The sequence below is a fragment of the Labrus mixtus genome, chromosome 15, assembly GCF_963584025.1.
Source record: "Labrus mixtus chromosome 15, fLabMix1.1, whole genome shotgun sequence".
Taxonomy (NCBI): Eukaryota; Metazoa; Chordata; class Actinopteri; order Labriformes; family Labridae; genus Labrus; species Labrus mixtus.
The window spans coordinates 7,455,942-7,468,611 of NC_083626.1; the positions used below are offsets into that span (position 1 = coordinate 7,455,942).

At 40.7% G+C, this 12,670-nt stretch overlaps 1 protein-coding gene across 1 annotated transcript; it reads right to left on the reverse strand.

Annotated features, from left to right (window-relative positions):
• Positions 1-7,582: 7,582 nt before the first annotated feature.
• zgpat (zinc finger, CCCH-type with G patch domain) lies at positions 7,583-12,620 on the reverse strand. Its single transcript, XM_061057442.1, has 7 exons — positions 12,460-12,620; positions 11,509-12,175; positions 10,947-11,080; positions 10,579-10,743; positions 10,253-10,375; positions 8,400-8,805; positions 7,583-7,991 (listed from the first exon to the last, which is right to left on the reverse strand). Exons 2-7 carry the CDS (start codon positions 12,111-12,113, stop codon positions 7,853-7,855), a joined length of 1,572 nt encoding a protein of 523 aa, XP_060913425.1. The 5' UTR covers positions 12,114-12,175; positions 12,460-12,620; the 3' UTR covers positions 7,583-7,852.
• Positions 12,621-12,670: the final 50 nt, after the last annotated feature.

Genomic DNA, 12,670 nt, shown 5'->3' on the forward strand with positions numbered 1-12,670 from the left:
AGCATACTTCCCAATTCAGTACAGGCTTAAGGCCCTGACACACCAGGAGGAGATCGTCGGCCATCGATCCTAGTTGGACCGTCGGTGAGCGGTCATCACTCTAGTTTTTGCAGTGTGTACGGCTCGGCCGCTACCCGTTGGCCTCCGTCTGCCTGTCTTTAGATGATGTTGAATCGGCAGTTGGTGAGAGGAATCTCTCTGATTGGCTGTTGGGAGGTTTCATTTATCTCCAGCACTTGACACAGGTTCACTGTAGTATCCATGCTTTCACCCATTAGTGCGGTTTCTCCTTATCTGTCTCCTCCTCCTCTTCTTTTCTTTTTCCACTAAAAGACCAAGAACTGACAACGCCAGCGCCATTTTCTACTTTTTATCAGACATTATTCTCGAGTAGTAGGCTACCTATAATATGAGTGTCATAAAAATGGACATGTCATAAAAATGGACTACCGCCACCTGCTGGCATGGAGAGTTATTTCCTCTCACGCATGAGCAGAACGTATGTGGTGGTTGGCCGTCAGCTGTAGTCTTTGTGGTGTGTTCAAGTGCAACTTTTTGGCCAAGACATGAGGCGATGCCACAGGCAGCCTTTGTCGCCACCAGTTCTTTGCCATCTACTTGGTGTGTCAGGGCCTTAAGGGATAAAAGACTGGTCAGACCAGAGACAGAAACCAAAGTTCCCAGACACCCCTTGATCAAACAGATAAGGTAAGTCTATAAATTAAAAGAAAATATCTGCTTATACTATCTGCAAAACTGCAATATCCGAAAACCTGATCATTGTTCTTTACATACTTTAATTAAGTTTATAAATCTGGTTTTTAGTTCCTTCAAACCATTTAACTCTGTCTTAGGACTTTCCTTTTGTGCCAGAGTCATCCATGCCTTTGAATATTAAACGTTTCTTTTTTCCTTTTCCTGCAGTGTGACATGTTTTTCAGAGCCACCTCGACTTTCTTTGTCACACTTGAGCAGTTTTAGATTTCATTCATTTCTCATCCCTTTTGTGTGTAATGAAAAACAGCAAAACTGAAAGGGGTATGAAATGTTTTTAAAGGTGAACGTGAGGGGGTTTCGATTTATTCTCCTTTGAAAACGTGCTTTTTTGGTCTTAAAAGCTGAATCTTCCTTAATCTCAGTTGACATCAATTGTATGAAACGGACAAATTGATCAAATGATTGAGAATAGAAACAGAATATTTGGAATTGAAGACAGATAAAACGTGAACATAACTTGGGGTGATATGAATTCCTATATAACATATCTTTTTTTAGGTTAGTGCATGTGCTTAGACCATAAACACAAAGTCACGTTTCTTTGTTGTCTTTAAGATACTCAAACTTTATGCTCTCATATGTTATAATGTTTTCAAGGTTTGTGCAGAAAGAGTGTACTCGAGTCACTTTTAACCCCTGAGAAACAACATCTGACATCCATTTATCAGAGAAACGTCTTTGAATTCTTTGTCTCCACCGTAACAAAAAGTATTAAATTATTTTTTAAAGCAACTCAACTCTAGTCCCCTTTTACTCTGTTCCGGTAAATCTGCATCCTGCTTCTCCCGCTCAAGTAAAAACCTGTAATGTGATTATGTTTAAAAGCATGTAACTTTACCCTGCAATGCCCACATGTGACCCGAATGTTGACCTCAGCAAACAAACTCTTATATTTCCACTGGATCAGCAGAAGACCGAGCATTGATCACGATGTAAAACCGCAGACTGGAGTAAATTGCAATTAAGCACAATGTGAAAACGCAGCACTTTAAACAAGGTGTAATATCTGGTGTGCTGTGGATTTATTCATTGATTCCAGCACATTGTCTGCAGACGAGCGGCGGGACGATAAGTCTGAGTGTGGTGTTGCTCTTTGTCACAGCTCCCAATGAGTTAAAAAATACAGCTTTGTAACAATAGTCACGGTAAAGTTTGCCTTTTGTCTGTACGCTTCATATAGAACGGATATTAATTTCCATTTCTCATTCCAGATACACAATACAGCGGGACACCATCACTGATTATTTCTGAAATAAAAGGAGGCTGGTCTTTGTGAAACTACAAACTCATTTTCATTAAATGATAAGATTTCCTCTCATATGCGTACTTACAGTATATTATAGTTATACAAAGGAAAACTACTAATGTATACATCAGACGGTGTGGCTAGATGAAAGCAATTCATTATTTCATTACTAAATGTCATGTTGTCACCTTGATTGAAAAAATAACCTTTAATGCAAATTTTAATTAAGTGATTGTCTGTGCAGACACATATACCAGGTCTTTGATAATTCATTTAGACACAGAGAAGTGTTATAATTTAACATCTCAGATCCTCTGGACACGATAAACCTCATGCTGATGATGCTATCTGCTTCCTGATAACCTGTTAGGAGTCTATCTGCCTTTACAGTACATATATTTAGAGCAAAAATATCATCATTATTCCACTGTAGGACTAGCTTAAGCAAACCAGAACATACTGGATAAATGTATTTTTTTTTGTATCATGTCTGAATCTTTATGGAAATATTGATAAACAATAATAGAGAACAAATAGAGGAGAGCCAACGTTTACATTTTCCCAGGCAAAGCTTCAAACTAAATTGAACACTAAGGAGTTTTTTTCCCTGAGTTTATTTCTGATGTTATATTTGCATAGTTATGACGGATACTGCAGGAGCATCAAAAAAGGGAAAAATCGATGAGAAAAGAAAAGAAAAAATTACAGGCAGTGAGGAGGCATAAAAGAAAACAGAAGTTGACCTTGGTTGGTCATTGCACAGATGGAGAGAATTGCTGGATTTTAGAAGATTAAAACATTATTTACAGTATGAGATTCTTCCTCCCAGACAGGTGTGTAATATTTCTACATTGTAACACATAGCTGTGTAGTCCATGCAGGTATATGTTAGGCTGGTCTGACTGTTTTACAACTAATTTACAACATAACTTACACGTTACCTGACGGGCTATAGCTTCCTGTTGAAGTTTTACTTTGAGCACAAACAACAGGTCACCAAGGGAATGTTGATAACTTAAACTTTTTCTACATAATAACCATGTGGTGGTGGTGGTGGTTGTAATTCTAGGTCTTTCTTGTAAAACCTCATGTCTTATTGAGATTAAGTCAGACAATAGCCCAATCATGGACATATTGGTATCTACATACGTTTTCTGATGAACATCGATACAAAAAACATTTTCTACATGATATGATGCAGAAACAAATCTTGGGGTGATATTGAAATGGCCTCATCGTATTCTCTAGCAGAGCTGCCTGAGACTCTCAGCACTGTCTGCAGCACATGAAACAGAGAAACAGCTGAGCAGACCGTCGTCTGCACCATTTTTACATAATCAAATTGGTGCAAATACAGTGCATGAGCCAATCTCGAAATTCACTGTATCGTCAGCGATATTGGTAAATCAATTATTTAGTTTCCCCCACTCAGTATCAGTATAAGTCTATAGGGCCATTCAGATAGGATGCAGTGGGCGCTGCACGCTGCTGTCAAACACATTCATTATCTGTGTGTTGCAAGGCGCATTTGCCGTTCTTGTGCTGTGTGTTAGTTAAAACATTTTCCACTTGGGTGCAGCGCTCTTTGACGTCACCTACAAGCATCCAATAGGAGGGAAGTTCAGATCACAACAAACGGTATCTCACTTTCCTGAGCTGTAGATAAAAACCTACCAGGACATCGGCAAGAAAGGTCTTGTTGGAAAAGAAATGTCCAACAGTTTGGGCCTATCAGGCATTTTTAAAACAGCAGCAGAAACGAGTGTCGTGCTTGTGAAGCAGTCGTGACCCTGGCGTGCCCTGAGGATTTCATGAACACTGCACCCTACCCCGCGGCGAGCGCAGCGCACACCGCCTCCTATCTGAAAGGCCCTTGTGTCTAGTTCTTACACAGAATTAAGTAATTCCTCCATGTTAGCCATCAGAGATTGTTCTCTATGCTATTTATATTGAAATGTAAATTTGTAATGCAACATTAGTAAGCTCAGCCTTTTTCACACATTCAGAGGCGGACGCTGGTAGGAAAGTAGCTTTCAGCTGATAGCTTAGCATGAATTCCTAAGTAAAACATCTGTCAAGGTGGCCTTCCAATCACTTTTCCCATCACAGCTCCTTAATCACTTAATCCAGGCTCAGATAAGTGCCGATTAGGGGCGAAAAACTCCCCTAACAGGCCAGTCAGGATCTATCTATGAGACAGACGTCTGCCGGTTGTGTGCGTTGCATACAGACAGCCAAGAATGTTGACAACACACCTAGACAGGAACACACACACACACACATAGTTATATCTGCTCCTGCCTGGGCAGCAATGCCCTCAGAGACCTGAGGGTCATAAATGGGGTAAAGCGTGAAGCACAGACCCTCCAGGGATCCCATTAAATCAACACACACACTGCATCTTGCCATTTTTCCTCAATGATCAGCAAATTCAGTGTGATCCCTGCAGTCACTGGCAATCTCAAAGTGCTGCCACTCAACAGATCTGAGGACGAGCGGGGCTTCCCTCGGGGTACAGAGTCAGGGGTTCATGAGTTTTGCACGTGCTGCTGCCCTCTGCTCTGCCAAGACTCCTTCCAGAGACTTTGAGGATGGCTGATAAAGTGCACTGTATCTCCCTGCTGCTCTGAGTGCTTCATCATGGAGTATTTACTATCTCTTTCCCTTGGGGGACAACACAGTCGTGAGGACTTGCTGACGGTCACTGGTTTTCTGGCTATCTGTCTCAGACTCAGGGTCCCTACAAACTTCTACAAATTTCTGCTGGCTTGAATCTTCTGTACTGCATTCATTTTTTAAAAGGATAAGCAGCCAATATAGCAGTGGCCAGAAGCATTATCTTTTCAGGTTGTCCGTCTGTCTGTCCCATTTTTAGAACCCATTATCCCGGGAGTCCTTGACAGGAAATCTTCAAAATTGACTCTTGGAAGAACTGATTTGATTGTTAACGGTCAAGGTTATTGTGTGACCTTTTACAAGATGTTATGGCAACAACTGAAAAATCCTACTACTAATGAAAATTTCAATAGGATCATCAGATAAAGGTTTGAAACCCATTGGCCATTGTCTGACAAAGATAAAGCCTCAGGGACAGGAGCCAATATTTTAGGCATCTGGTGTAGTCAGCTGATATTCTGATATCGCTAAAGGTACATCAGCGTGAAGACTTCCTTTCCACGCACTGTTCAATTCTTTACCGACTGACTTGCATAACTTGAGAAGAGAGAGAGGTGTTTGACATTTGGGTTTAACTAATTTGTTGGTCAGTGATGAGGTCCAAAGTTGTATCTACATCAATCCCATAGACTGTATAAAAGTAACAGCATCCAGTAAACTCTAGTTTCAGTGATGTCACCCATTGGTTTCTGAAGAGGTGTCATGAAGCCCAGTGATACGGTCTCCATGTTGGAAATTCTATCTCCACCTGACTTTAAACCAGTCTAAAAACAAAGAGGTAAAGCTGAGGCCTCTTGGCAAAAAAGTAAATCTACGTGCCAGCTTTGCCCCTAAAAATGCAAATGTCACTTAACCTTAATATAATAAAAAGGTATGGGAATAAAAGTCAACCCCGGCACAGTTTGAACCAAAAAGAAACAATTTTTTTAACTGGGTTTTACACATGTTTATTTCTGCTGTAAATATATGATCATTAATATTGGACTTAATGGGAATTCCTTGACTTTTGAAGCAAGCCTCAAGCGGACACTTGAGGGATTGCAGTTTAATTCATTCATGCATTGGATTCACTTTTCAACAATGGAGGTTATTAGTCAATACTACTCGGACTATAAAAAGATAGAACACTAAAGTCCTTCAGATTTTTTATTTAGAGAAAAAAAAAACAGAGTCCTGGAAAAACACTTATCCTTAACATGATTTCCATTCTCGTATAGTGAATGATTTAAGTTAAGATTGCCTGAGGAATACCTTTACATTTGGCACAAAAGTCCACTTATAGCATTGGAAGATTACAATTTGGTGAGCAAAGGTCAAGGTCAGTGTGGCTTCAAATCCAATCTTGTGAACAACATATTCCAGCAATGTCCGCAGGAATTTCATAAAAGCAGTTTTTCTATCGATCCAAGAGAACAGTACCCTCTCCATTTATTAGAGGACAATCCCCCTCCTCACAGTATTTCTTGCATACCTGTTCTAATGAGCGTCCCTCCCGTAAATGATTGCCTCTCCTGTTTGAGGCCTACATATGTCCTTGTTTTGGTGTGAGAGGAATGTATCCTTTCAGATACTTACAGTATACATACAGAAATGTGTCCTTGCCACAGTTATGCTTCATTCTCTGGGAGAGACTGCAGGACTGCAACTTGACCGTTTTGCTGATGCACACAACCACGAGACAGTAATTCCCCGTTATCTCTCTATATCACATTCAGAGTTTCTGGTAAAATGTTGAAGCCTTCATCTGTGTCTGCTTTACAACACGACTTCAACCTTTGCTCAGGAAATCTAAAGGGTAGACGCAGCCGAGGCACCACTCACGGACAAAGCGTGTCCGATCAACGAGCAAGACAGACTGTTCTAGGATTCATTATTTAAGAGAGGGGTTACGTCGGAAGCATCAAAGACGCTGTGAATGAGCCAGTAAGACACGTGGGCGATGGAGGTGCTTTACTCTCACCAGTTTCTAAAGGTCTTCAAACTCCTGAGGATGTAATTTAAAAATCAGTCAGAAGCTGCCGAGGTGTACTACTGAGCTCATCTTTAGGGCAGCCTCTGGACAGAATTACAGAAGCCTCTCCCAGAAAATCGAACAAAGACCATATTAAAAATTCTGAGATTCAGACACTTTTATTTCTACAGTGTAGTTTAGTTGTGTGTGTAGTAGTAGTAGTATGATGTATGTATTGTAAAAGCCATGTGAATGGTCAGAAGACTAGCAAAGCTCTATGTATGGTACTCAAAAGTGCAGTCTATCTTTTGGTCAACTTAAAGCTCCTATGTGGAGTTTTATTTAACTGGTTATGAAACAGATTGAAGTAAATGCTGATGCGTCTTTATGAAAAGCACACAAGACCATCAGCATAAAGATGAACTATTTCTTAGTTATTTATGTTTATCTGCAATTGTCGCAGGGTAGATGTCAGGCAAAGTGATAAATAGTACCTGAGATTTTTGATGATTTATCAGTAAGTTTAATGTGTTTTGGTTCTAGAAGGGGTGGAATGTCATCCAATCCAATCCAACTTTATTTGTTTAGCTCTTTAAAAACAACCACAGTTGTACAAAGTAATGTCAATTTAAAATACATAAAACATGAGTAAAATTAACAGGCACGCACAAACGAAATAAAAGAATATATAGGCTCTTCCAGCATATCCTATTGCGCAGACTGTTTACAAATGAGCAATATGTCAGCGGCTGTCGTTGGGTATTTTGGCTTCACTTTTGTACAATGGGAGGAGATGGGGATGTACTGTTCATCTTTATATAGAGTACACAGCACAGTGTAGAAATATCTATTTCAAGTTGTTAGAAAGATAAGAAATGTCATTGCAGGTTTTCCAAACGCAGGGTTTTTAGTTTCTGATAAAAATGACACTGACACAAAATGTTGGTTCGAAGAAAATTTACTTTGTAACAGTACAATTTAAACACAAAATAAAACTCAGTCATTAAAAATAAAACAAGAAATAAAATGGATCAATATTTGGAGTAGTGGGCACCGCCGTCCGCTCATATCTACAAATGATGAGAAATAATGCTAAAAATGGTCTTTAAAAAAAAAAACTGTGTAGCAAATAACTGACAACAGGCAAGGGACACAAAGTTCATTTCAGACGAGCAGAGCTTCCCTTCATCCTCCAACAGAACTCAGAACTCAGTCATCTTCTTGTGTGTGTCAGCCTTCCTGTGCTCGCTCTGGATGGACAGCTCCTGGGCTTTCTGCTGGGCCAGCAGCCTGCGAGCCGCTGACAGCCTCTCTTCCAGATGCTTCACTACGGATGTGTCCCTTTGCGCACACAAACAACAAACAGAGGAGATGGGGAAAGACAGAAGAGACAACTTAGTTTTTTGGGCTGCACATTTCCAGGATAAGATGTCAGCGGGAACAAGTGTTGAATCTTCACACCATATTTACATTTTTACACCACACCCACATGCCTCCTCATTTGTGAATATTAATTAATAGTCACTTTGCTTGACAGGAACTTCACAGAAACTAGTGTGCTCATATTTTAAAATAAATCATAGCTATGGGAACAGTGTGTATGCTTGTATATGTATGTACATGTTGTGTTGTGACTGCTTATGAGTCAGTGCTCTCCATGGAGGAGATAACAGGACGTACTCACAGAAGTCAGATTAGACAAATAGAAAAGTACATTTGATAAACAACCTGCACAGAACACAAACTGACCTTCCTGCTTGTCTGCTGAGTGACTTAGTCAGTTTCTGGATCTCTCTCTCGGTCTGGGAAACCCGCTCAGCAGCCTGAAACACCTTCACATTCAGACTCCTCTTGGTGCTTTTCCCTCCCCTGTAGGCCTCCACGCCAGACGCTGATGCTGCTGCTCCCCCCTCAGCAGCTCCAGCGCTCTTTCCTCCTAACTGATTATTCAAAAAGTCAAAGACATTCTTCCTCCCTTCTTTGGGGGCCCGAGGTTTTCTGCGTCTCTTCGGGCGGCCGCTTTGTGTGCCGTCTTTGCTGATCTTGCTTTGGGTCCGCCTCTGAGTGAGCTCAGCACAACTGTCCAGAGACTTACCTTTGGGTAGGACCACTGCCATGACCGGCTCTACCCGACCTTCCTGCTTCTTTCCTAAGCCTGAAAACACAAAAGCAAGAAATGTGTGAGGAAGACAGAGACACTGCATTTTATCTTATTCACTCACAGGGAACAGTAAAGATATCATTCAGACCAGTTTGAGACTAAATGTATTTATGCAAACCAGAGAAGAAAGTAAAAAACATTTTTAAATTTAAAATTTCTTCCCCAGAGAAGTTAAACATGGCATGGTGTTTTAGAGCGCCCTGTCCTGCTCGGATGGGTGAAGCAGCATGCAACTTTTGTTGCCCTCTAGTGTCTATTCAACATATGACACCCTCCTTATTTTTATTTTATTATTGCATGCTGTGTGATCGCTGATTGAAAGTTTGTAAGAAACTCAGTTAATTATATTTTTTTTCATGAATTTATTTTGTTATAAGGATCTTGTAGTGGAAAAATACTATCTGTCTGTCGTCTTCCTTTGAACTTAAAAGATTAGGATGCTCGTGCGTCATTTAACAATTAAAAACTGTTTCTCTGTATGGCCTTGGTCTGTATCTCCAACAGGAACACTCCTCAGTATCTGAGTACAGCATGATCCTAAATCAGTGCCCTCCGGACAAAGGAGTTTCTGATGGTATTAGATAAATCACCAGGCAAACTAGCAGAAGGCGTAGTCACTAGGGCAAGCTGAAACCAATGACGATGTATTACTCATGTAAATGTAATATACCTACACACTCATGTATATGCAAAATACCTACACCCTGTGAAAGTATAAATATGCTCTGCAACCGGGACTGCCCCGGGAATCTTTGATGCACTTGTGACTGATGTTACTTTTGTAGCTGATTACCCTTTTTGCAAAAGAACTCTTTACTATATGCAATAAAATACACAAAGACAAAAGACTTTGACTTGAGATCTTTCATTACCAACAGAAAAATCCACAACAATCTTCAAGCATATCAAAAATATGATTATATGATCTTTATTTACACTGATTATCCATTTTTCATTGAGTCTAATACAATCAGCGGGAGCTGTAATTCTAGTGTTTAGGCGTTTATTGATTTCTGCTGATGTAATTGGGGTATTCTAACTTTTACTTCAGAGGAAATCGTTCCTGCAGAGCCAGGGACCTTAAAAAGTCAGGAGGCATTTATTTGGATTTAGTAACTCTAGTGGTTTCGGAGTAGGTGGAGACCCTGTGTAAACACATTTAACACTGGGTAAACTTCCAACCCATCTAGATGTTCTTGCTATGAGAAGACAACACAAATTATTTTGTTGGTCTAAAAGCATTAGGACAGGATGTAAGCTGATGAAGTATTGTTATGTAACATTGCCTTCATCAAGTAATGGTAAAACATTTGCATGTAGTGAAATTAAATTTATTTCTCGTTTAAAAATATGAGCGAGACACAAATGACTACTTTGATCAGGATAAGAAGGTATAACTTCAGATCTTAAACTGTCGATCATGCTGTGCACCTGTACTTACCTTTCCCATATTCATAACCCATTTTGAGCATTAGCTTGGAGCCGATGCCTCTGGTATGGGCCTCCCAGCCGCCAAAATTTGCACTGTTTAATGATTCTGAGGGGTCCAAAGCAGAGTCCATAACTGTTGGGCAATTAAAGAAAAGAAAAGCAGAACCAGTCAGTTTTTTTTTAACGAGGTAATGGCATCCAACAACTTTCATAAAAATCTCCAAAGCTCTATGAAAATACACCAAAGTCACAATCTATTTCTTACAAGATTTGCAAAGACAAGCTCACACTTTGATTTACAGGACACTCTGCAACACATTCTGTATGCATACGCACCTTTTGCATATGCCAGATCATCTCCATCTCCCGTGTCCTCAAGGTCAGACTCAGAGGAGACCGGGTCGTCTTCTCTCAGAGGGGGGATGATGCAGTCGGCCTCTACCACAACTTCTTTCAGTAGCTGGCTGTCAAACTTCACAGTGTAGAAACCACTGTCAATTTCTACATTGAGAAAAATAAAATCGGGTCAGCAAAAACATACAAACATGAATTGATAATATTTTCTACTGTTGTCTATGAGGGTAACGTTCAAAGATTTTTAGGAAATGTATCTGTTATGTTTTTGACAGGATGACTTAAAATCAAGCAGCCTTAGTGTGAACTAGATGTCAAAGTTGTCCCAGTAAAACCTTTTAACAGCGTACCTTTGATTTTGGCCGGGTACCAGATGCCGTCCTCATGTCGAGCCAAGCAGGACGAGCCCTTTTCAAGATTGCTGAGGTCAGTCTCAAGGAACTCTCTGAGCTCGGACACATACACCACTTCCCCGTGAGAAAACCTGCAATAAAGTGGTACAGGAGAAATACTGTGTCAAGACAAAACTGAGACCTAAGCAGAATATGCTGATGATAATTCAGAGTGATTCAAATAATATCTGACTTATTATCAAGACTTTTATTTTTGGGCTTTTATGTCTCTATTCAGACAGGACAGTGGACAGAGTCGAAAAAACTTGGAAGACAGAGAGAGATGTGGGAAAGGATCTACAGGCTGGACTGGAACCTGGACTGCCCCCCTCGGGCATGAGGTACTAGAAAACACATTTGTAGTTATTTAATCTTTTCAGAGTGAAAATCCTAAGAAACTGTAATTCAACTCTCAAATTATTTCCCTAAATCAGGATTTGATTTTCTTTCTGTCACCATGGCGAGATCATTTGGAAAATGGGAGACACATTCTGGATGGTTTCTAACTGTGGTACCTTACCTACAGTCTTCCTTGAAGCTACACCTGTCCTCCAGGTCGAATGGACAGGGTTTCATTGACCTCTGGGTGGGATGAAGGTAGAGCACTCTCACTTGTGCCTCTTCCCCGTCTGGTGGTTCTGCCCCCACCACCATGGCATTGTGATACTCCAGTGTCCCCCAATTAGTCCGGTATGGGGCTCTTACTTTGGTACCACTGAGTGCATCTTCTTCTTCTTCCTCCTCTTCTTCGTCCTCCTCCTCCTCCTCTTCCACTCCATCCTCTACCTTTTCCCTCTCTCTAGTATCAGAGCTACTACCTGAGGATTCTCCAAGTTCAGCGTAGAAAGCAGCAAACTCATCACCCTGAGCTCCATTGGCACTGTTTGTGTCAGCTGCTGTGTTTGACAGCAGTCCAGAGCTGTCCTCAAGGCTGGCCAGAAGCTGACTCTTTTTGACGGACACAAGGCTGGACTCTGTGAGCTCTATCAGCTGACAAAGGTCCTCTTTCAGCTGCAGAAGGTCTGACTCCTGGGAGGGGTCCAGGCCAGCTGAAAGGGCTGTCTCCACTTGCTGCAACTGGGCACCATAGGTAGAGATCGCAGCCTCAAGGGTTTTCTCATCCATACTGACTCTTGGCAAAGAGTGGGGCAGAAACAGACAGCATCAAACCCTCAGGAGTAAGACACCTGAGGAAAAAGATTGTTGATTTAAAGAAGAATTCAAACATTGCATTACATTATACTGTAAAAAAAACAACAACTACATCATACAAATGTAAAAACAACATATACATACTCTGACTATTCATTATGGAAAAGCTTCTCTGTGTGATACGAAAAGCTAGTTAGTCGTTTTTAGGTGTTTGCATTAATGAGTCGCTCAGACAGAAATGTATCACAGCTAGTTTAGCTTAAAGGTTAGCCGTCATTAAATTAGCTTTTTAACCTGTTTATAATGACACTAGAACTACCTTCATGAGCAGGCTGTTTATTTGACATCAACTGCACTGAAGAGACGACTTTCGTCCAGCCATGGAAACGTGTGAAAAATCTGTAAATAATGGAGCTAAATTGTAATTTCTAGGACAGTACAGTCACAACATACACCGGTGCACTATCCAGCTAGCGAAAGCGAAGGAAAGGCTTCAAAATAAAATACATGTTCTACATTTTTCACCTACT

Excerpts from the sequence above, each read along its gene's own strand:
- zgpat (XM_061057442.1), bottom strand. The coding sequence starts at position 12,113 with ATGGATGAGAAAACCCTTGAGGCTGCGATCTCTACCTATGGTGCCCAG. Across the intron at positions 11,081-11,508 it reads AGCTTCAAGGAAGACTGTAG|GTTTTCTCACGGGGAAGTGG; the intron begins GTAAGGTACCAC and ends ACTTTATTGCAG. Across the intron at positions 8,806-10,252 it reads GGGTTATGAATATGGGAAAG|GCTTAGGAAAGAAGCAGGAA; the intron begins GTAAGTACAGGT and ends TTGTGTTTTCAG.